Source organism: Phocoena sinus, chromosome 6, assembly GCF_008692025.1.
Source record: "Phocoena sinus isolate mPhoSin1 chromosome 6, mPhoSin1.pri, whole genome shotgun sequence".
Taxonomy (NCBI): domain Eukaryota; kingdom Metazoa; phylum Chordata; class Mammalia; order Artiodactyla; family Phocoenidae; genus Phocoena; species Phocoena sinus.
Genome location: NC_045768.1, coordinates 101,100,138 through 101,124,452, shown reverse-complemented (window position 1 = coordinate 101,124,452; position 24,315 = coordinate 101,100,138). Strand labels below are relative to the sequence as shown.

The window sequence follows — 24,315 nt, the reverse complement described above, 5'->3', positions numbered from 1 at the left end:
AATTTGGAGGGTGGACTTATCCAGTCCAGTTTCACATTTTCCGTCGCCACTCTTTATAACCTCATATGAAATAATTAGCAGCCACTCATATGTATCTCATCTTTCCAATGTTGGAAGCTCCAAAGGGCAGGGCTTACATCTAATTCACCATCATATCCAATAAAAATAATGCTGGGTACCTAACGGGAGCAATAGCTCCAATTCCCAAATTTTCTTCTTCCCAGAAATGAAAACCAAAGATCATTATCCATTTGGGTGAAGAATAGCCTAGGATAGGGCTTCCCTGGTGGCGCAGTGGTTGGGAGTCCGCCTGCCGATGCAGGGGACACGGCTTCGCGCCCCGGTCCGGGAAGATCCCACATGCCGCGGAGCGGCTGGGCCCGTGAGCCATGGCCGCTGAGCCTGCGCGTCCGGAGCCTGTGCTCCGTAACGGGAGAGGCCACAACAGTGAGAGGCCCGCGTACCGCAAAAAAAAAAAAAAAAAAAAAAAAAAAGAATATCCTAGGATAAAATATCAAATTAAACAGTGATGAGAAATGCGTAGAAGCAAATCATTCCTTCATAGTATTGCCTTGCCTAATAGGACAGTGAACTTACGTGTGACATCTTTGAGGGGTTTTTTTGGCGGTGGGCGGGGGCGGTCCATAGAAATTTTTTAGTAGTAATTGGATCTAACAGTATTATAATTCTACTGAACAAGTTTAATCAGGGATCTCTAAATTTTAGTATCCCAGTGTTAATCAACTACAAATAAATATTAGCCCGTATCTGTCACCAATGACTGAGATGTTTCTTTCTAATGAATTGACCATTACATTTCCGAAGTTCTGAACGGCCAGCAGACCATAGAAAGAGACTTCTTTAGGCTCCTGCTTGAAACCAACAGCTTCAGCAAACTGCTGGCCTTGATTCAAGGCCAAATGTGTGACATTGTTAATGAGCTTTTGCTCATCCTACAACCTCAGGATAATCCACATGGATTGTCAAGCAAAGATCCAGGCTTCTGGGCATAAGAAAGCCACTGATAGCTTGAATCAAAGGAGAGTGGGCCAAAATGTTTGTGGGTTTTGGATTGGGAAAATGAGAAGGCTCATCTGTCACTAGAAAAAAAATAATAATGGTTCTGGCAAAGGACTCTGTGAAGGGCACTTCAACAGAGAAATGTTTATGGAATAGCTCTATGGGCCAGTTCTACTGCTTAGCATTTAAAGGGGAAATAAGATGGGTCATAGAGAAAGCAGAACCTTAATTGGGTGGAATAGGCTGAGAAATGACCGGGAAAATATATGTTGGTGAGAACTTTCTTATTCTGGAAGGGCTGAGATTCTGTGATAGGAAAGCTTAGTATCTACCTACATTTGTTGGAGGCCTGCTGTACACACATCATGGTCTGGGACACCACCAGGGAAAGTAAACATGACCCTTGTCCTCTAGCCCTTATAACACAAGAAGACAAGATGCATGTCTTGGGGAAAGTTGGAAAATCATTCCAAGGCAAGGAGCCTAGGTCCTAAATGAGTTTACAGTAGCCCAGAGAGGGCTAGCTGAGGGGAGTCTGGTTTAAAGGGCTGGATAACTTCTGCAGCCTCTAAGCTTTGTATTTTCCTAGAAGGCCTCCCTCTTGCTGTCATACGAATCAGACTGGTTACCATGGACCAGACTAGAAGCGTTCCTGTCTAGCCAGGGATGCTGTGGAAATTTTCAGTTGATGAGTAGTTCCCTGTAATCTCTGCCCTTTGGTACCTGCTAAAAGCAGGTCATCAACAGGCCTAGATCTCAGGGTGTCTGATGAGAACCTTGAAGAGTTACCAGAAGATTCTTGCATCCAGGACTTCGTGGCTCAAGCTCATGCGTACGGGCAGGGTTGGCCCGATGGGTAGGGAGCCACCCAGACCACCTACCAGGAATATTTGTGGGATGTGAGAAGCTTCTCCGAAATACCTCGTGTAATAGCTGTGTCAGTAGCTTAAGTCATGCAATCACTCGTCTTGGCTAGAGAAATGTCCCCTGTTAGAAGTGCGTGGACCAGAGGAAGACATGTAGGTTTGGTGGACATGCAGCTAGGGGGGGAGTCGTGACTCATGTTACCCAGAACTGCTGATTAATTAGCGTGAACACAGTGGATGGTCTCTACTGGTGTAGCCCAGGGCTCCTCTCTGCCTTTCCACCATGTATCAGAAATTTGCGTGGAGATTAAAATGTATACTGATAATAGTTATAGGAGACACAAAAACTAGGAGGGATTGCTGGGATAAAACATCATGGAGTGAGATTCAGAAAAACCTCAGGAGGTTGAAATAATAGACCCAAACTGGAACATGTTAGGGATGGATATAAGGTCCTATATCAAGGTTCATGGGGGGCGGGGGGCGGGAGCAGGGAATAGCTAAAGAGTAAAAGCCAGGGAAAGTGACTGAAAGCACCGATTATATTTAAAAGATCCCTGAAGGGAACTGGTTGCCTAAAAGCTCAGTACAAGCCAAAGGTATGGTATGGCTGCTAGAAAAGTGAATGTAAACTGATACACTGGGGGAAGACTTATTTCCCTAAACTCCTTGCTTTTTGGACCAAGAACTAAGTGCAGTTCTGGGGTCACCTCTTAACTGTGTCTCCCGGAGGAGGGACAAGCCGAGTGGAGACAGGTCTGGAAACTACATCATATGAAGAAATAAGGAAGAAAAAGAGATATGGGGGTGGGGGGAGACATGTCCGTCCTCTTCAACTGTTGAAGTGCCACCATGGAGAAGAGTGTGATTAATGCTAACTTCTAGAACTAAGATGGATGGGGAGGGATTGGGATGTAGATTTCAGCTCCGTGTGAAAACTCTTTAAGGCTGAGTGATGGGGCTGCACATTTCAACACAGTCTGAAGACTCCACAACACAGGGCATGGGGCTTACCTGTTAGAGGTGAGCTCCTTGTCACTGGAGTAGCTCAAGCAGGAACTGGATGGCCTCCTGCCAGGAATATCACAGCCAGATCCCTACATGGGAAGGACACAGGACGAGGTGATTACCGAGTTCTAAGATCCCTCGTTTCTCTGCATCTATGAAAACGCACCCAGCCCCCACAGGGGGTGCACACTAGCTAGCTATTGGCAGTGCCCACCATTGTGTGAATTGGGGTCATGCATCTTACACACACACAAACACACACACACACAGAGAAGGGATGCCAGCTAGTGTGTGTGCTCTGGATCTCTCTCTACCGCTTCTCTGGCCCGTCATGACTTTGGCCTTGAAAGCAGACACTTCTCACCTGCGCTCTTCCACATCAAAGTGAAAATTAAAGCCCCACTCCTCTCAACTTCCCCTGGTTGGGGGCCCATACATTTAAAAGCAGCCAAGAGTGAAGTGTCAGGTAATACCTTCTCTGTGTCTTGTGACCCCAGATATAAGCAATTAGGCTAGTGAAGGTCACGAAGACACCCCATCTCTTCTCACCCTTATTTTGAAAGGGTGAAGCCGGGTTCTATACTATGCACCCTCGTTGACGCCTGGAGACTGGGAACAGATCACAGACCATTATAGATGACCCTCACAGGCTTGTTCCTTCTCCGGAGCACACTGGAATTCCCCAAGCAGAGAGTGGAAGAAAACTGTATCCGTCTAGACCAAGTTCATCCCACTCCGGGCTGCCAGAGGCATGAGTCACTAAACCCTGGGGCCTGAATGATGGAATTTCACTCCATGAGCTAACTCTGCTTCCGTGGATTCCTACATCTGCTTGGGGCATCCTCAGGGGCCCCTCGACACTTCATAAATTCCCTTCTAGAGGAGGGAAAAAGTGCCTTTTCTTCAGATGAATGACCCCACCCAAGGAGAGTTCACAGATCTGGCCCCTGAGCTCCCTGTTGCCCAGAGCACAGAGCGAGTCCACTCTTTTCTTTCGGATGAGTGGGTTGAATTCAATCCCTTCCAGCTATGATAGTCTGTAATCCAGAGTGGCAGTGGTTTCTCCATCAGAATGGCACGGCACACACTCATTCTGTAAGGGGGGAAATCAGATGATTTCTGGAAAAGTGCTTTGCAGACTATAAAGTGTTACAAGAGATTCTCCTTACCACTGATTCACCAACCTGGGTTCATTTCATCCAGAAAATTAACCGAGCAGGGTCTCCTTTCTCCCCTTTTCTGTGGTCTAAGTTTTAGACCCCAGAGTGGAAGGCAGGACCCCTGAGTTCGGGTCCCCTTGGAGCCTGAGACTTGTAGCTGTATGTCCAGAGGGACTGACCCTTCTTGGGTCTCTGGGCACCTCACTGTAAAACAGCATTTTCCGCAGGAAAATGAGTCTTGGGCCAATTCTCAAAACCTTCTTCAAAAGAGGGAAACAGGAGCAAATAATAAAATGTAAAATACTGTTAGTTTCAAGTGAATATATCTTTTTTAAACCTGGAAAACAGAGCTCCAACCGAAACTCCCTAGAGTTCAGAGGCTCTTAAATCAAGAGGCTTTGTTTCCTGTCTGCGGCGGTGGACAAGTTGGAAAAAGCATTAGATAAGGAGAGATTACAAATCCAGATGCCCTTGTGAACAGCCCTCTCTGCACCGGCTCTTTTGCACATTGCTAAGTCATGTGCTCACAGAAAGGCTCGTGGCTGAGGCCCGTGGACTGTTAGGTCAGGGAACATAACGGGTTTTTCCTTTCCTCACCTTCTCACCCCACCTTCTTCTCTGCCCATTATTTTAAAGGCTCTTTTGCAAAAGCAGTTAACGTTCCCAGAATTGATTGGAAATGCCCCGGCTGTGAGATTTAGGGGTGGCCTATCCCCTGAGTGGCCCCGGAGCCCCAATTTCTCCTTTGTGACAGCCAGCAGCCCAGGCAGTCTGGAGGGGCCAGGAGTGAGAGGATGAGGATGGAGCCAGGAGAAGGGCATTCACTTCCAAAGGTGGGGAGAATCCGGTACCGCTCCCCTCTGGTCTCTCACCTCCTTCTGGAGGGACGCTGAGACCTGAAAAGGCTCTTTCTTCTCTTAACCACAGGGATGGAGGCTGTTGTGAATTTTTTAAATTCCAGAAGTGCAGGTTTTTATTAGTCACAGTTAGCTGCCAAATGCTTCAAGGTTTCCCCCTCAGCAGCAGCCTTAGCGGGGGCTCTTAGGGGTGGAGGCGTGGAGCCTGAAAGGGAGTAATTAACTCTAGAAAGGTCCAAACACTTCCCAGCCAGGAGTTTCTCCACACACACACACACCCCCAAGAGTACGTGCAGCAGGTTACACTGGGTGGTTTAAAGAAAGGGGGTCTGTTTTCATCTCTGTGTTCAGGAGGCAGCGGTCCCTCCAAGCTAAATATAGCCCTGCTTCCCCCGAAGGCCAGAGGGTAGCTGGCCGGCTTCCCTCTGTGGCAGGAGGAGAGATGGTAGCAAGTGGGCAGTTTGTGTCGGACCCTTCAGCAAGGGAGTAAAGGGCCACGATGGGAGCCCACAGCGTCTCAATCCCCCGACTTGCCGAACTGTCAAGCTGGGCCATCACATGTAGCTCTCCTGGGTTTTCTCTCCCAGCCTACAGAGAGCTTGGGCAAGAAGAGGTATTAGATCCTGTCCGGTGCTAACATTCCATGATTCTATTTATCGAGAGCCTCTATGTGGTCTGGGCTCACCAGCCGCCAACCACAAGGGGAACAAGAGAAGTAGTTCTAGGGTGACCTGTTTTCCCAACGAAAAATAGGTCACTACATCTGAAAAGCAAAAGGGCATTTATGCAGCTAACAGAACAGGATATTTGAAATTGTGCATATCCTGGCAGATCTAGGAACCCTATCCCTGGCCGGCGTGCTGTACACACAACCCTCTGAAAATTATAAATATTGTAATTGTTTGCGAGTTGAAAGAAATAAGTAATGTTATACTCACTCATTAGGTGAAATCAACGAATAAGTAGCCTTATAATTTGTTATAGAAGAAATAAATAAATGGCAGTGTGGATTGGATGGCAAATTCTGTGGCAGTTTGGAAAGGGAGAGGTTATAGAAGAAATAAATAAATAGCTTGAGATCAGTGAGAGGGAGGCTCTATGGAAGAAGTAGGGGCTTGAGCTGGGCTGGAGAAAGCCTCTCTCTGCCCTGGTTGGGCAGATCTGTTCTGTAGGGTGGGGCTCCTGATGTGACTGGGTGGTGGCAAAGGGCCCAGGTGGTTCATTCGAGTCACCTCAGACATGCTGGAGGGGTCAGCGACAACGACTCCCCCCGGCCCCATCCCCGTGAGGCTGTTGCTAAGGCGGCTGGATGCCGTGTCTGTTCGTTCGTTCATTTTCATCGGGCACCAGACTCTATGCTGGGCCCTGGGAATCAAGGGATCAATGAACTGAAAGGACAGTCTTGCCCTCCCCAAGACTGTCCCTAACCAGTCCTCCCCTTTAGTGGAGAAAGACGATTTCCCAAGTCATTACTTTGTCACCCTGGTGATGGTGGCTGGGAGGAGAAGCAACAGGTCAGGTCCCCTACCTGGGAGCGTGGTGGACCGTTTGGCCAGGCCCACGGACATTGCCTGCTTTGTGGCCTCATCACCCCTGATGGGCCAGAGGGACTGGTTGCTGGCGCAGGTGTCCTTCCAGCTTCCTGCAGACAGCAGGTCTTGACTGTTCTCCAAAGAAGCAGCCTCTGTTACCCACCCCACTGCTTTCAGGTTGGAAAATGAAACACAGAGCATTTGATTCTCCAGCAGCGTTGCAAAGCTCTTGGTTTGTAGGAGGAGGGTCCAGACTGACTGCCGGCTTTTTCCTCTGGTGCCTCAGCCTGACCTCAGTTCTCAAGCCATTCCCACCCCGACCCCCTCCGCCCAGACTGGTCTCCATCACAAAGAGCTGAGCAGCTGAGATCGCTGCACTGCCTTCCCACTTCCCTTTCATCTCTGTAGCCGGTAGGAATCACTGGCTAGCGGTTTCTTAGGCTGTGAATTTCCGATTTGATCATCAAAAGGGGATAATTACAATGTAGCCAGCTTCTTCCAGTACAACATGTCTCGTACTGTGATACCCACATAGCCAAACCATCTAAATGTGTCCTGAGGGTCAGATCAGCTTGTAATTCAGTTTATAACTATTCATTAGCCTCAGATTTCAAGGGGAAAGGGGAGGGTGCTAAACAGCTCAGATGACAGGAGGTCGCATGGATAAAGCGCAGACAATCTCCTTGTCCATCGGTAAATCACACGAGGAGTGCTTATGCTGTGAAAAAAGGCAAGCCTCTCTGTTTATTTTGCACTAAACCAAGAATAAAGGGAGTCTTTCTTACATTTTTGGCTGGAGAGCCCAACGTTTCTAGTTAAGCTGAATTCCTGTAACTGGATTTTTTAAAATGATTATTAGTTTGTTCCAAGAATATGTGAGGACCCACGATGTCTCGTGTCTGGCACTCGTTGCTGTGGGGAATACGAGAATGGATAAAGCACAGTTCTGTCCTTGAGAGACTCACAGTCCGATGAGGTGGCAAAATGAAAAGATAGATAGTACAAGGTAGTCAGCATAGGCCAAGAATGAATTGAGGGACCCAGAAAGCAGATGCTAGAGGAATAAAGGAGTCGAATCTATGTGGATGAGATATTTGGGGGAGGGACGTCCTGGGACATCACAGCCCTCGACAGGTATTTTTCAAACGGCTGAATGAACAAGACTGTTCCTGAAGGTCAGCAGGATTCTGGTCGGTAGAGAGGAAGGAAAAAAGGATTGCGGGGAGCGGCTTGATGCTGGGGTTAAAAAAGTGATGTCAGCCTGGCACCTTGAGACTGGAGAAAGGGCACGGAGGGGATGAGGTGGGTCCCATCAGGAAGGCTCTTGACTAGGAGCATAAGCCCTGGGAGAGAGCCACGGGGAGGTTTTGAGCCAAACCCACAAACGCACAGCGGTCAGCTGGATGGATATGCCAGCCGCGTGTGAGATGGACTGGGTCAGCCATTCATCCGGACCGCCGGGGAGACATACAGGGTCCCGTGAAATGACAGAATTGTGACGCTCTTCTCTTACTTCCACTATGTACCTGCCTGGACAGTAGAAGTGGGAATGAGAAGGTGACTGAAGGGTAGGAGAAGCACTTCTGGGGCAGAATGGGCCATAAGAGTGAGGAAGAGAGAGGGAGCAGAAGGCATGCGAGGCTTGAGGGCTGCAAGGGCGTCACCTTCCAGCCTGCAGGAAGGAAAGACCGAGGGCATCCTGGGTGCGTTTGGTTTGAGGTGCTGGGGAAGGTGCCAAGATGGCACCTGGGAAAACGGATCTCTATCTGGAAGGCCAGTTTTTAAAAATAGCCAAATAAAGCGAGCTAAGGGCTTTGAGAGCAAGATGCAGGAACCTGTTAGCTGTAGAGGGAAGGAGCTTGCTAAGTGAGCAGCAATTGTGCAACGCTAGCCAGTCACGTGTTCTAGTTGGGATGACGGCGGACTAGTATATCTCCATCGTGGTGCTCCCACCTGGCACCACTCCAAGGATGACTTCTCAGGTGGGAAGGTCTGAGCTGATAAATTCTGTAATTAATTATGTAATTAAATTATGACTTCTAGAGGAAAGGAAGGGGGAGAGTTGGGCTAAGGTCTGGCCCTTGCAAATGTGCCCTCCCCGGGAGGCCACGAGCTTCGTGCTGACTTTCAGAGAAATTGTGAAGTGCGTTCTTAGAGGCTGGGTTGCTTGCCTCGCCTCCCCCTGTATCTTTCTCTGATGCAATCTCCAACTAGACTTTCAAAACTGGTGATTTTTCCTCATTGGCGACAGCCCCAGGTTGTCACATTGTGGAATTTGCAGTTCATTCACAGATGCGGCAAATGTGAAATGCCATTCAAGCACAAGACTGGGAGACCAGCCCTGGTGCTTCTTCACTAGCCCTTCTTTCCACCACCCCACTAGTTAAGGCAGGGCAGGGCATGGCCTCAAGGCACCTTCATTTTCCCCTTTGGAAGCCGGTGGTAATCACTCCCGGGGGATATGATGAGTTTTGCGTAGGACGAGCCAAGAAGGTTCTGTGAATTCCTTGGAGGGAAGCCTTTTGGAGAGCCCAGTGAACTATTGCCTCAGGCAAGAGGACCAGCATTCAGACTTTCATCTGAATTTTAAAAAGTGCCAGGTGCATTCCTGGCTTCTGGGCTATTGGGCTTAATGTAAAACTCACAAGTGTAGAGAGACTTTTGTTAGAAAAGAAAAATGTGTATATGTTTTAGTGTTTCAAATCTTCACTTCTCTTTTGAAGTTGAACTTCTGGGGAAAAAAAAGTCCTAAGACTTGCGGTTATGGAAGGGATTCCACAGCAGTGAGGTCAGGAGGGCCGTTCTGTGTATACGTGTGTGTTTTCCTACACAGAGGTCTCTGAGCAGTCCAAGTGAGCTTCTTAGCCAGCAGCAACCCCTGAATGTGTGCCATGGAGGGTTTCCCTGCCACCCCCTGGCCTGAGTCCAAGGGCAGCTGGGAGGTGGCTCTCTCCCCTCACGTACACTCTGGCCTGACTCACGGCTCCTCCGGGCAGGTCGCAGGGTGGACTTCACGTATGGACTTTGAATGGGCAGAGCCCAAAGGGACCACCCCAGAAGGCTGAGCCCCAGGCCCTGCCCCGTGTGGATCAACTCAATACCGGGCAAGGGATGGGGCGAGGGCGGGAGGGTGAGGACCGTACAGAGGCCCGGGGTTATTAGCCTGGGGCACGGGCTTGGAGTCAGAATTTGGTTTTCATCCTTGTTTATCTACTTCTTGGCTCTGTGAACTTGGAGAAGGTGCAAAACCTCACCAAGTTTCCTCGTTTTTCACCTGTAGCACGGGCATACCATTGGCCCTCTCACCGGTTGCCATGGGAATTGAGGAAGGGAATGAATGTAAAGTTCTGAGTGCGGGGTGTGACGTGTAATTGGCTCGTATTTGATAAATGAGAGCCCTCACAGTCGTTACGATTCAGAGCAGAGGGCCCCAGGATCGGAGTGTAAGGAGGAGGCTGGCAGGGCCCGTGGAGGTGAGAGACCGTATTTTCTGGAACGAGCGAATGAATGAGGTGGGTTTGAGCCCAAGAGGATGGGAAGGAATTGGTTCTGTGGAGGGAGAAGAGGAGAAGGAATGGCAAATGTGACGCTTGCCTGACCGCTCTCCCAGGGCTTTGGAGGAAAGCTCTCTGCATCCTCCTCCACCACATAGGTGCACAGACATACACTCCACACAACGCACAGGCACACAGCCCTGTCACTTGCACATCATCCTGCACACGGACACACACGAGCAGTGCACTCCCACAGAGACACATAGACACACAGACACGTGCAGAGACACACACACACACAGACATACTCGTGACACTCAGACACACACACTCACACATGCAGTGAGTCAGTGGGAGAACAAGGACAGTGACATCAGTTCTAGCGCTTTCTCTTCTTTGAGCCTCATTTCCCACATCTGAGAGCCCACCGGGCTTCCCCACCAGTCATACTTCTGCTGAGGGGATGCTGACCTGAATCAAGACAAGGGTCTGCTGAGCGCCACCCGTCCCCCCCCAACCCGCCCCCAGGGCTTCCTCCCTCTGGGTTCACACTCCATATCTCCCCTTAGTGAGGCTGCGCTGATGCTCTATGGGGGTGGGGCCGTGGCGGGGAGAGAGGCCAGGGGTGGGGGGAAGTGGAGGAAGGCAGGGGCGCGGGGGAGGATCTGTGAATTTAATAAAGTCAGCCTAGCCTGCTTGCCCCGTGAAGCTGCAGGGCTGATGCCACGGCGGTAACTTTCCTTCTGGGCGTCACGTGTTCCTTACATGCTGGAATTCCAGCCTGGCCTCCCGAGGTGGGAGGACAGAGGAGGGAGCTGGCCCACGGGCCAGTGTAGACCTCAGGCCCTTTCTTGCTCACCCCCATCCATGTATCTTGGTGGCACGGGTCCTGTGGCCTGATTGGGGGCTGTAAAGGATCCAGGATGCAGGCAGGCAAACATAATCCTGCCACTGGCGGCTTTCCTTCCGCTCTGCATGGAAAGGAACGGGGGCCAAATGCCACCACTCCTGGCCCACATACTTTCAGCTGCCTCGCAGGACTGGGGAAGCAGGGCCTGGCTTTGCACCCTGAAGCCAGTGGCAAGGAGACCTGAATCCCTGGGCACCCAAATAATGGTCCTGTTCAAACTCGTGGTTCATTTGCATCCTGGCTGGACGGGCGGGGCTTTGGGCACTCGGGTCGCCGGGTTCCTCTCTGCCAGCACCCCTGCCCAGCTGCACCTGGCCCAGCTCACAGAGCATCTCACACTGCACCTCAGGTGCTCCCTGCCTCTACGTGGTCTTGGGGAGATCCCTGGAGTCAGCCAGTTTTCTTATCTGGAAAATGGGGATGCCAGTAGCTGTAACGACCTCATTCTATTGGGGCAGAAAGAAGAGGGGCTGGAAGTGAGAGATTCTGGAGATCCCATAGTGTTTGGGGGCAGATTACGTGAGCCTTGGAAAAACATAAAAGAGGTATCACTGGAAATCCCAGGTAGGCCCGTGTTCCTCCACCCACCCTGGCTTCTCGGGGCCCCCTATCCAACCAAATCCCTGGGGCTCGGGTGTGGGCTTGGGGCAGGGACACTGCAGCTCAGTGTCAGGGGTTGGGGAGGGGAGCCCACCCTCGACCCGTAGCCGCCCTCCCCTTCTCTCCTGGGACTTTTGCCCTAAAGACTGCCAACCTGGGGGCTATGAGGTAGTGTGCAAGATGGCCCCACCAGCCTCAGAGTGTCTGAGTGTCATCTGCCTGAAACTTCAGTTTTACTGAAGGATTAGCGGGAAGACACACACACTCACTCCCACGCATGCACACATATGTTTTGGAGTACAATGCAAGCATCCAAGTTATTTTTACTATAGAGCATGAAATTCAAGGAACACGGTCTCTCTTCTGCTCTCGTTTTGAGACCCCTGCAGGAGGCTGCTGCCCTCTGCTGTCTTTGATAAGACAGAGGAGGAGCGTTGGGGTCTCTGATTGCCCAGGTCACACCTGCTCCCCTCCTCCAGTCCCCTCGGCCAGACTGTCTCCCACGCCCGCGTGCTGTTTGCTCGCGGAGAGCGCCCAGGGACCCCCGAGGGCCCGAGGGGAGAGGCAGGGGGGCCAGCAGAGCACCCAGTCTGCCGTCACCTCTCCACGGCCAGACCAGGAAAGTAACCCCTCTCCTTCCACGCCTCCTCCCTCCCAGAACATGAACATCCAGGTGGAGGACATCCGGATCCGAGCCATCCTCTCCGCCTACCGCAGGCGCACCCCGGTGACGGAGGGCTACGTGGAGGTGAAGGAGGGCAAGACATGGAAGCAGATCTGCGACAGGCACTGGACGGCCAAGAACTCCCGCGTGGTCTGCGGCATGTTTGGCTTCCCCGGGGAGAAGAGCTACAACGCCAAAGTGTACAAGTAAGAAGGCTGTGGGGAGTGCAGCCGGCTGGGCTCTGGCCCTGCCTTGTTGTAGAGTTAGCTCTGCAGTGGCCTGGGCCGCTGCTGTCTCCCCAGCCGGTGATTATTCTGAGCAATCTGGGCCTTGCAGCAACTGTTAGGACATTGAGAAACCGATCGATTTGATTCGGTTCTATCCATCCCCAGTAAATCTTGCAATGCTGTTAGGATTTCCAAAGTTAATATCTCCCAGGGGGAAAAAGAGTGGCTCATAAGGAGACTTGGAGTAATTTGCCCGAGGGGGTGTCCAGGGAGGGGTTTTCAGCTCAGGACAGGCTGGTGTATTAGCTGGTCGTGGGGTCTTCCTAGTTCCTCTAATAAGGATAATAATCGGCTTTACTGAGTGCTTACTACATGCCAGGCAGCTCTGTTTTTAGTCTCTTAAGCTTCACAACACTAGGAGGCAGGGATCTATTTCAGAGTCAAGGGAATGAAGTCAGAGAGGGGTGATAAATCTCGGAAGTGGCTGGAACTTCCCTGGCGGTCCATGGTTAAGACTCTGCGCTTCCACTGCAGGGGGCACGGATTCGATCCCTGGTCCGGGAACTAAGATCCCACATGCTGTGCGGCGTGGCCAAAAAAAAAAAAAAAAAAAAAAAAACCTAGGAAGTGGCAGATCCAGGATCCAAACCCAGGTCTCCAGCGACAGGGTCCACACTTCTCAAGAGTGTAGACTCACTACCTCTTTCCTTTCAAGCCAAGGAGAGAGGTGGCTTCCAAGCCAGGAGACAGGGGTCCCAGCCCCAGCTCTTCTTCCAGATCCCTAGGGTCAGTGTAGGCTGCGTCCCTCCCTGGGCTCGTCCTGGCCGCCTCCGGTCGGAGCCCCCGGTCCACCAGTAGGGTGAGTGCTTGGAGGCAAGCTGCCCGGCTGGGCGGGTGAGCATGGTGGTGATTCCTACCCCCGGCGGCCCTCAGACATGGCCCAGACCTTCCTGTTTGCACAGGGTGGGATGGGGGCATGCAGGGTGGTCCCCATCTTCTAAACAGTTTGGAGAAGTCCCTCCAGCTGGCCAGCTCCTTCCCTGGAGACACCTTCTCAGCTTTTCCTTCCCATTGGAGCCAAGAAAAGCAAATCCCCTCCCCTGACAGGCCTCCTACCTGCTGGACCCATCAGACCGCCCAGCCTGTCATAGGTCTGAGTCCAGTCCCGGGAGCCGGAAGGCTGCCATGAGCCCTGCCCGGAGCAGGATGGGGTGCCTGAGGCCAGGCAGCACGTGGCTTGTTCAGAGGGCATTTGAAAGCTACCTCCTGAACTGCGGATGGACCGGAGTCCTTTTCTGGCTTTTGAGGAAGGATCTCAGATCCCAGGTCTGTTTTGGCAGCTGGGCCTCACAGGATCCTCTCACGAGCTGGGTTTGAAAACCCCCTCCCTGTTCCGCCTGCTGTGTGTCTGTGGCTTTGCTTTTTCACATGCAGGCAGGAAAAAGGCTGCTAAGTCTGGGAGGCATCCAAGGTGGTGGGAGGTGAGCTGTACTCTCAGCCGAGATGGGAGATGATTAGCAGACACTGGAAACTAGCTCCTGGTCCAGCCCTCTCATATAGAGGGGCGGGGCTGGGGGCTGGGAGGGCGGCAAGGCTAAAACGTTCTCCGTCTCAGCTTGTAGATATCTTACGTGGTATGTTAGTCCCTGGGACGCAGCTGACATTTGGGCCCCAAAAGAGAAAAGCGTGTTGGGGAGAGTTTCCGTGCTTCGGTGGTGCTGTTAGGGATTGAGACGGTAGCTGGTGGGAGGAAGCTGTTAGCGAAAAGCGGTGCCTCCCAGGGCATGTGGGGTCCTCAGAGGTCACCCGGCCCAAGCCCTCAGGCTGCACGGGAGGAGACCCAGGCCTGAAGGGCAGTGGAGTCGGGGGTCGCAAAGCCACTCCTGCCAGAGATGCAGGGCAGCCCGGGCAGGTCTGCTCCAGGGAGAGCTCTCCACACTGCTGCCTCCACCCTCACACCTGCTTCTGCTTTGCTCCACCCTAGAGGCGGGGCCTGGCCACACTGTACAGGCCGCCACCACCGGCTGGCTGGTAAGTCTGAGAACTGGGGCATCACTGGCCTGGAGACGGGTATCTGTGAGCCCTGCTCAGAGACTGAGGACAACAGAGGCCTGGGAGCCAGAGTAGGGGCCACACCCTGCATGGTCCCTGCATCTGGGCCTTCTGGTAGCATCTTTCCCCACCTCCCTTTCACCTTTCCTGCAGCAGCCTGTCTGTCGCTGCTGTTGCTGACCACACCCCCAAGGCAGGTCATGTGGTCTCCCAGGGAGGCCCTTCACCCCAGGAAGGAAATTGTTTTCAAAGTAATTCTATCTGGAGTGGGGTTAGTAATCTCCAGGCACCCACCAGGCCCCTAAGGGACTTTGCAGCCTTGGAAATTCACCTGGGCAGCATCTATGGCCTCTCCACCCTGCCTTCCTCTGCTAACCTGCAGGTCTGGTGGCCTTAGAATTATCCCCAAGGCCGGGACTGCAGCTCTTCATCAGAACCTCTGCTGGCCATCCAGCCTCGACACCCCCGGCCAAGTCAGAAGAGTCCAGTGGGGTTGCCTGCAGGTCCCCCAGAGGCCTCTGCACTCACAGGCTCTCCCCAGAGTGAAGTCTGGGGCTCTCACCAAGGGCTGCTCTGCCATGGGCTGACTCCTATGCTGGACTGGGAAGCTGTGCATACACCTCAAAATTGATAAAGCTGAAGCTTCAGGGCCCCATCCCCAGGGCCAGGAACATTTTGTAGTCATTTTCTTAAAGCAGGATCGCAATATTGATATTGATTTATTGATACGAGCTTACTGAGCAGAGATTCTACATCTAATGTTGCATCTTGCGAGTTAGGAAGAGCTCTAAGACTTTGGTGAGTTGGCTGAAACAGGGACCAAATGGAGGCCTTCCACAGCAAATTATCGAAATGCCGGGGGCTTCCCTGGTGGCGCAGTGGTTGAGAGCCCGCCTGCCGATGCAGGGGACGCGGGTTCGTGCCCCGGTCTGGGAAGACCCCACATGCCGCGGAGCGGCTGGGCCCGTGAGCCATGGCCGCTGAGCCTGCGCGTCCGGAGCCTGTGCTCCTCAATGGGAGAGACCACAACAGTGAGAGGCCTGCATACCGCAAAAAAAAAAAAAAAAAAAATGAAATGCCGGATCCACTTTGGTTTCATGTAGAGAAAGGGGTTCAGAGGCTTGGGGAGACTAGAATGTTGGAGTGGATTTGTCATCTAAGACCTACTCTCCCAGAGAGTCCAGAACACAGACTTCTCACCATGACCGTGAGGAATAAGTTTGTGAGGGGAGCCCTGGCATTCTTAAGAGCTCCCTGATTGCTCTTCTCTGTAAGCCAGACCTCAGGGTGGGAGCTGCAGTCACCGCAGGTTGGGAAACCTAAATGCAATGGGGGTAATTGGATCAGGGGCGGCAGGGACCAAGTGACAGCATTCAACGCCAAAAGCAAGATGGGCATGGCTGCTGAAGGACCAGCAGATCAGAATTCTCTGACTCCTGCAGACCTGTGGTATTGACCAGTTGATCTAGTTGGCTGGATCGTGGTGTTCCTAGAAGTGAAACAGGAAGCCTCCTCAATTCCGTTTTTTGGGCAGGGGGCACACCGTGAGTCTTGTGGAATTTTAGTTCCCCTGCCAGGGATTGAATCCTGGCCCTCGGCAGTGAGAGCACGGAGTCCTAACCACTAGAACGCCAGGGAAGTCCCTACTCAATTCTTGAAGTGTCAAAGCAGAAGAGTTCTAGGTCAAGAGAACAAAACTCTAACCTGAATCATAAAAGCAGGCCCGGCCTGCTTGAGCCAGACTTGAGCCAGTTTACAGACCCAGAAGCCCTTGAATGAAGAGGAGGCCAGGTCCCCTTGAAGAAGGACTGTGGCATGCTGCCAAAAATGTATACTGTTAATCATTGGCCCAGCCTTCTCCAAAGGAGATCACTGTATGTTGGGCACAAGGAAATAATCAGAACCTTCAGGAACCACTGGACACGGGCTCTGAACTGACACTGATTCCAGGGGCCCAAACATCCTTGGGGCCCACAGTCAGAGTATGGACGTCGGGTGATCAGTGGAGTTTGGCCTCAGGTCCACTCATAGTGAGCCCAGTGGGCCCCTGAACCCATCCGGTGGTTGTTTCCCTAGGTCCAAAATGCACAATTGGAATAGACATAATCACATAGCAGGCAGAATCCCTACGAAGTCTGGCTTCCTCCTTGGCTGGGGGAGAGCCAGGAGGACTTCTCATTTTTCAGTTGAATCGGTTCAGCTCAGTGTTCTTCTAGCCACCCGGCCATCGGGCTAGATACCTCTTTCTTAAGTAGGCTTCCCGCTTGGCCAATGGCTGTCCTGTAACTCCAGTCGCCCACCAATCAGCAGGCCTGGAGCGGGCTGTCCACGCATCCTCCCCAGCGCCTCATATCTGCATCCCCGTATCTCTGCATCCCGGGGGGCCTGTGGGAGTGAATCATGGGGGCGGGGTGGGCTCTGGTGGTGGAAGCCTGTGGAGGATCACGGGCAAGTTCCTGTGAGCTGATGTAAGAGGGCAGTGGGGCTGTCTGGGGAGGAAGGAGCAGCTCTGTGTCTGCCGAGGGTGCTTCGCTCTATATTAAGAGCTCAGTACATCTGTTCCTGGGAGAAGCTTGTGGTCATGGAAATCTGGGAGCTAGAAGATGTTCCAGTCCAGTGAGATCTGACCACTCCTTGTGCAGCTGACATCCCCTGGGTGTATTTGCTCACCCGATGGTAGGGGTGTCGTAGCAAGCTGTAACCGCCCCCCAGCCCTGCGACCGAGTGCATTCTCCAGTCTGACGTGGGAGTGTCATGGGAAAGAAGCTGGAGGCTGTGTCCTCAAGTGCAGGGCCCTTCCAGGGAGTGGGGAGGGGCAATGGCTCTTGGAATTATTAACAGTCCTCCTATGTAGTCCTGTGCTCTGTCTGTAGCTAGGTTGAGCACACATCCTGAATTTTCCAAGACAGTCCTTTTTTCAAAAAAATAAAATTGGGTGACGGGGGCCTCTCCGCGTGGCTTGTGGGATCTTAGTTCCCTAACCAGGGATTGAACCTGGGCCACGGCAGTGAAAGCACCGAATCCTGACTACAGGACCGCCAAGGAACTCCCAAGATAGTCCTTTTTTTTTCAAAGATTCTGTGTCATTGCACCCACAGGTACAGTAGAATTACTACCAGTAGCAATTTTTGATTAAGGAAAGATATCAGCAGCATCTGTAGGGTTTTTCCTTCCTCTTTGTTCATATCCCATTCACTCTGAGACAAAGCAGAAACTTCCAGGGCTGCTGGACCAGCAGGGACAGGACCCTGCTTCTGCCCATCTGGGGCCAACTTGCCCTGGGCGGCCCCTCCTCTGAGCAGTCCAGCAGTGATGCTTGTCCAGTTCTCCCTGGCATCTCACTGGATTCCGCCAATCCGGGATGAGCACGGAGACCCCAAAGACCTGGGACAGCATGAGAGGACAGGGTGTCCTCCCCGCCCTCCTCCTTTTCGAATCCCGCCATCATTCAAGGCCCAGTTCAAACCTACTCTTCCTTGAAGTCGTCCACCATCTCTCTTCTCTCATCTTTCTTTTTTTTCCTTTAACCAGTACAGTTTTTATTTATTTATTTGATAGACACTTAGGCAGCCCTTCCAAGTGCCGGGCACTGTGGTTAAGTGCTTTATAAGAATTAACTCATTTAACGATCCTAAAAATCTGATGAAGTAGATCCCTCTGCTGCATCTGATCTGGAGATGGGGAAACTGAGGCACAGTGACCTTTCTGTTAACCAATTCATTACCTACTGGTTGGTTATCATTTTAGAAAAAAACTTTGACTCACCTTGATCCGTATTCTGCCTTCCAAAAAACAAAACCATAAAAACACAACGCAGGCTAAGAGCTTACCTAGGATATGGTATGGAGACAACCTCAGCCTCACTGACTCCTGGGTGAAGAATTTTTTTTTTAAAGGATAAAGATGGTAATTTAATAATGATAAAGGGGTTAACTCATCAAGAGGACATAACAATCTGAAATGTTTATGCACCGAATAACAGCTCTTCAAAACACATGAAGTAAAAACCGACAGAACTGCAAGGAGAAATAGACAAACCCACAATTATAGCTGGTGATTTCAGTTCTACTCTCTCAATAATTTATAGAACGAGTAAGGGTATAGAAGACCTAAACAACACTATCACCCAATTTGACCTGTTTGGCTTTTAGAGAACACTCCACTCAACAACAGCACTATGCAAACTTTTTTCAAGTACACATTCAAACAAAACATAGCCTAGCTAGAGCATAAAATATGCCTGGACCATAAATTACGTCTCAATACATTTTAAATGATTCAAGTCATACAAAGCGTATTCTGTGAACATGATGGAATTATGTTAGAAATCAATAACAGAAAGATATCTAGAAAATTCCCAAGGACTGGAAACTGTATGCCCAGTTCTAAATAACCCTTCTGTCATAAAAGTAATCAAAAGGTAAATTAAAAAGTATTTTGGCCTGAATTAAAATGAAAACACAGTATCTCAAAATACTTAGAGGGAAATGTATACTCCTGTACTGGAAAAGAAGAAAGGTATCAAATCAGTGACATCAGCTTTCACTCTAAGAAACTAAAAAAAAAAGAGCAGATCTGTGGCTGAGTTTCATCACCATTATAATTTCCATGACGAAACCAAGTCTACTTTGATTCAGCAGAGGGGGTAATTTAAGTCTGTTCTCGTTGCTTCTCGTTGGATTCACATCTTTAATTTTGTCTATCAATGGGAGAGAGTTTCACACTCAACTTGTCCTGCTAATTGACAAAGGGAAATAAAGGCAGGGGACAACAAGTCAGCATGCTGAAGATATCTGAAGAATTTGGGTGACCAACCCTTCTGATTGCCCAGGACTGAGGGGTTTCCTGGGACCAGGGGTCCCATCTCTTTTATTTATTTATTTATCTATCTATTGAAGTATAGTTGATTTGCGATATTCTGTTAGTTTCAGGTGTACAACGAAGTGGTTCGGTTATATATATATTCTTTTATATATAACTTTTCTTCATATATACGTATAAAACTGAAGATTATTTTCCATTATAGGTTATTACAGCATACTGAATATAGTTCCCTGTGCTATACAGTAGGTCCTTGTTTTTTATCTACTTTATATATAGTCGTGTGTATCTGTTAATCCCAAATCGTAATTTATCCCTCCCCCCTTTCCCCTTTCGTAACCATAAGTTTGTTTTCTATGTCCGTTGAGTCTGTTTCTGTTTTGTATGTGAGTTCATTTGTATTATTTGTTTAGATTCCACATATAAGTGATACCATATAATATTGGGTTGGCCAAAAATTTTGTTTGGGTTTTTCCATAACATCTTGTCTTTCCCCGTCTGACTTACTTCACTTAGTGTGATAATCTCTAGGTCCATAGGGCCCACGCCATGTCACTGCAAATGGCAATATGTCATTCTTTTTTTATGGCTGATATTCCGTTGTATTTGTCTCTCTTAGATCCCTTTCTGCATTTTGTATTTGTAGACTTTAGTATTATCTCACTACACTCGGTTAGTCCCTTGTCTTCTAGAATGCGAGCTTCCCGTGGGCAGGAGGCCACCACTGCCCTTCCGGGTCCTGCTCCGCGGTGCCCAGCGCGGGCCCAGCATGACCAAGGGTTCAGTGAGTGCCGGCAGGTGCACCCTGCAGAGCTCTGTCTGGAGTAGGACTGAATCCCAAGAGCAGGGACCGTGCCTCTCTGGTCCCACCACCAGATCCCCAGCAGCTGGCACAATGGCTGGTCCAATGCCCAGTTATGGAAGAAGGGAGGGGTGGGCACCATGATGCCTTGGTCACCTGCCCCGTCTTACCTTCTGCAGAATGTTTGCCGCCCGCAAGAAGCAGCGCTATTGGCCATTCTCCATGGACTGCACAGGCACGGAAGCCCACATCTCCAGCTGCAGGCTGGGTCCTCAGGTGTCGCTGGACCCCGTCAAGAATGTCACCTGTGAGAATGGGCTGCCGGCCGTGGTGAGTTGTGTGCCTGGCCAGGTCTTCAGCCCTGATGGACCCTCAAGATTCCGGAAAGCCTACAAGCCAGAGGTGAGGATGGGGCAGGTGATTTGTCCACTTGGCACCTGAGGGGGAGGCCTGGTGGTTAAGGGAGCAGAGAGGGACCCCCAAGAGACAGCAAGGAAATGAAGACCACTTTTCTAGAGGGCAGAAAGGCAGAGGACACCCGTCAGGGCCAGCCTCTCCGATAGATGCCACCTCTAGGGTGTGACAAGAAGCTGAGCCCCTGCCCCTAATCATTAGCACCCCTACCTGTCCTTCCACTGCTGCTCTATTCTGAGGCCAGTGTCCCCTTTGTGGGGGAAAGATACACTGGAGAGGAACATGACTCATTACTGACGTCACAGGCTCCGTGTGGACCGCATGAAGGGTGGGAGTGGCCACGTGGGGCTCCTGCACAATTCCCAGAGGAATCAAGCATCCTGGAGCCTTTGGAAAAACGATCCAACCGTCAAGAGCACGTGAAATCAGCAACTTTCCAACAAGTTTTGGTTTATTCTGCAACAGAAATGGTCACAATTTTTAAAAGCTGTCACCGTGATAGTAAATGGAAACGTGCCATCACCACGTCTGTGTTATCTGTACCCGTTACCACGTTATACGTTTGTGAACCAGCCAGTGTGTGTGCGTGTGGGTGTATTCAAGAGATGTCAGTGTACGTCTGTTCACATCAATTACATCCCCACTTCAACTGACTGATTCCTTAGGACAAGCGAACTAGCCCAACCATTGGCAGGCTTGACACATCCTCTGAAGACGAGAAAGTGCACTATTCTGTCTTCCCTTGAAAATCTTAGGCAGCTTTTCTATTTCCTACGCTCCTCTTTTCATGTATCCGCAAAGTGTCTCTGTGATTTGCATACTCTGAAAACTGCTAATACGGGCCTGTGGGTGGGAAGAGCACCTGGAAAGAGCAGAGGGATGGGTAGGAAAGAGAGCTAATCATTTAGTAGAGATTGATTCCCTGTATCAGATGAAACCTAATTACTTGGCAATCAGTCCCCTGGGCCAGGACAGGTTCCAAGTGAGCTCCGATTGCATTAGGGGTTAAGACGAGAGAGTAAACTCTGATGGGGGCAGATGGTGTGTCAGGCGGGTCCAGGTAGTGGGGTGGAGTGGAAGGCAGGAGTAGCAACCCCTCCCCAAGCCGAGGCAGCCTCATTCCGTGTCTACTGTCCCTTCTCCATGTCTCTCCCCCTATCTACCCCCCTGCCCTCTCCAATCTCTCCTGTCCATCAGCATCTAATGACCTGTTCTTGGACAGGGGCTGATAACACTCATCCAGTGGAATCGAGAAACCCGGGCAGGAGCCAGTAAGCCACACTGGGTGCCCCCTCCCAGGCTGGGGTGGCATATTTGGACAAAAGAAGAACCCTTAAACAAAAGGAGTGAAGTGAACACAGCAAGCCCAGGCATCAACCGGAGGGTGTGGGAACTCTTTGGGGCGTCTTCCTGGCACTTCCGTCCGGAAGCCAGCCCTGTCCCCCTCAGTCCCCACCAGGGCCTCCAAACTGCACAGACCTGACCACACATCACACGTGTGCAGCCAGGCCACACAGGCATGCCTGCAGCCCCTCACTCCCCCCCCCCACTGCCACGTGATTTGATAGCCACATCCTTTCTACAGCCTCAGCCTGAGCCTCTGAGCTTTCCTCATGTGTCATCCAGAATACCAGGTCCTACTGTTTTGGAATTCCTCTTACTGTGTGGTTGAAAGTAAAGGAATCAAGCTCATACCAAACCAATTCCAAAAAAAAGAGCAGGCAAGGCTTACATCACATTTTCCCTTGGTTTCTTTCTTTCCTCCAGGGCCAGCTGACTCATCCTGGCCTCTGCTAGATAGGGTAAGGTTATCTGGGACTCTGCCTTACGCCTGAGTCACGGATGGTCCGCTGCATGGGAAGGGGGCCCTGACATCCAGCTAGAGAGCTTAGGAAAGGAAATGGGGGAAGGGAGAGGTCATGGTTCTGCAACAGTCAGGGGCTGGGGCCAGCAGTTGTATTTGTCTTGTTTTCTAAAGCTAGACTAAAGTTTCTCAAAGCCAGTGTGGGGTTTGCACCCCTCCCTGTCCCTCTTTTCTTCTCCCTCTAGTGCCAGGGTCTGTCCCTGAGGTCTGTGAATCTGGGTGGGGACCTTGGCTGGAGGATGGAGACACAGGCTCTTGTTTGATGCCTTGGCCCTCGAGATGACTGCTGTACGTTAATGCTTGAAAAACACCACCTCCAGCCAGGCCTGCCTCGTCCAGACCATCAGTGGGTGCGATGAAGGGAGTCCGGGGCTGTGGACTGCACAGGCCAGAGTAGAACAATGACTCTGGTCTGATCCAACACACACAGAAGGGCTGCACAGTCACCCCTTACTCCTTCTGTATTGAATCAAATGGCATCAGCAGTAACTCAGAGCCTCACAGCCTTCTGAGGTCCCCACCCCAGCACACCACACACACACATGCATGCACAGAAACGGATGCAAAGCAGGGTATGTGGGCAGATGGAGTCAGATGACCCGTCTCCCAACTTGTAAGGTGTAATCCAACGGGATTAGGATGCTGCTGGAGAGCAGGTCTTACTCCCGTGCAGTTAAATAAGCCCCATAAGGTGATTAAGGCTTCCAGGCTGTCAGTGAGCAAGTAGGCATAGCTAAACTATAACCACCTACTCTCTGCATATCTGGTGGGGCTGCATCTTCTGAAGAGTTGGGCTGATCTAGACGTGGAGTAGAATCGGAGTGGCGCAGCTGGAGTGGTGACGGGACCGATGTGGGACGTCACCAGTGGGAGGCTCCCCACCCCCTTGCCACGGCCCATCCCCAAGTCTTGGCCGCCTCAGTGGGGCCCCGCCCGCTCACTCTCCGTCTTCTCTCTCCTGCCTCTCTTCCGCCTGCAGAGCAGTATCCTTGTGGTTGGTCCGTTTTAGCGCCCTGGAACCTCCCCCGGGGCTAGACCACAGCAAGCTGTTACAAGCAGGATAGAGCTATGATCCATTTGGAGTCTGCAGACTTTGGGGGTAGGAGGTTCTTTCTGTAGCTCTGAAGCTTGAGGTTGTGGAGTGAGGGGGTGGAGGGAAGTGTTGGTGTTCAGGTCGTCGAGCAAGTATGGGGTGGGGTGATCAGCTGATGAGGGCCCCTGATGGGCTCCCCAGTGGTCCAGGACGAAATGTCCACGAGAAGGCTGCAAAGGGAGCGCACCGCCGAGCCGACCACGCAGATTGAGCATGCGCGCCTCCACCCCTCCGCGGGCACACACACAGATCGAGCGCTGTCGGCTCCTAGCCGGGCCCGGGTGCCGGCCCCGGGTTGGGAGTGGGGAGGGGCTGGGAAAGGAGGGGAGTGAGCTGCACTCAGCAGGACCGTGTGTCTCTTCAGCAACCCCTGGTGCGGTTGAGAGGAGGTGCCAATGTCGGGGAGGGCCGCGTGGAGGTGCTCAAGAACGGAGAATGGGGTACCGTCTGCGACGACAAGTGGGACCTGGTGTCCGCCAGCGTGGTCTGCAGAGAGCTGGGCTTCGGGAGCGCCAAAGAGGCCATCACAGGCTCCCGGCTGGGGCAAGGTAAGGCGTGGGAAGGACGTTCTGTGGGCTCTTCACGGAAAGTGTCACATGGGGAGTCCGGTGGGGGCTGGCTGGCCTCATCCTTTCCAGGCTCTTCCTGCTTTGCCTCCTCCCTCCAGCAGCTGCTTCTCTGTTAGACAATCCCAGGCCTCTCCCCAGGCAGTTGGAGCTGGAAGGGCCTTAGGGAATATTGAGTGCCCATTTTATGGATTTGGAAGCCGAGACCTAGAGAAGGAAGTAAACGACCAAGATGAGACAGCATATTAGCACCCAATGAATATTCTAGTGGAGGTCTACCCAACTCCTGACCCAATGCTCCCCACAGCCCCTCTGAAAAAGCTGGAATTTCCAGGTCCTTCCCCCAGGAGAAGACCTCAGAATTG

The 24,315-nt window shown here is 51.5% G+C and overlaps 1 protein-coding gene and 1 non-coding gene across 6 annotated transcripts in view; one reads left to right on the top strand and one right to left on the bottom strand.

The window, feature by feature from the left end:
- The window catches only part of LOXL2 (lysyl oxidase like 2), a 102,342-nt gene that overhangs the window by 39,380 nt on the left and 38,647 nt on the right, over positions 1-24,315 (top strand). For 4 of the 5 annotated variants that reach the window (XM_032635646.1, XM_032635647.1, XM_032635648.1 and 1 more), the window contains 3 exons: positions 12,106-12,317; positions 20,193-20,415; positions 23,749-23,932. In XM_032635646.1, coding sequence (XP_032491537.1) covers positions 12,106-12,317; positions 20,193-20,415; positions 23,749-23,932 — 619 coding nt within the window. Of the gene's footprint in view, positions 1-12,105; positions 12,318-19,416; positions 19,457-20,192; positions 20,416-23,748; positions 23,933-24,315 lie in introns of all 5 variants that reach the window. The other variant, XM_032635650.1, reaches the window with a different exon arrangement.
- On the bottom strand, positions 785-920 carry LOC116756186. The gene has a single exon (XR_004350559.1). It is a non-coding gene; the product is annotated as a small nucleolar RNA SNORA2/SNORA34 family (small nucleolar RNA).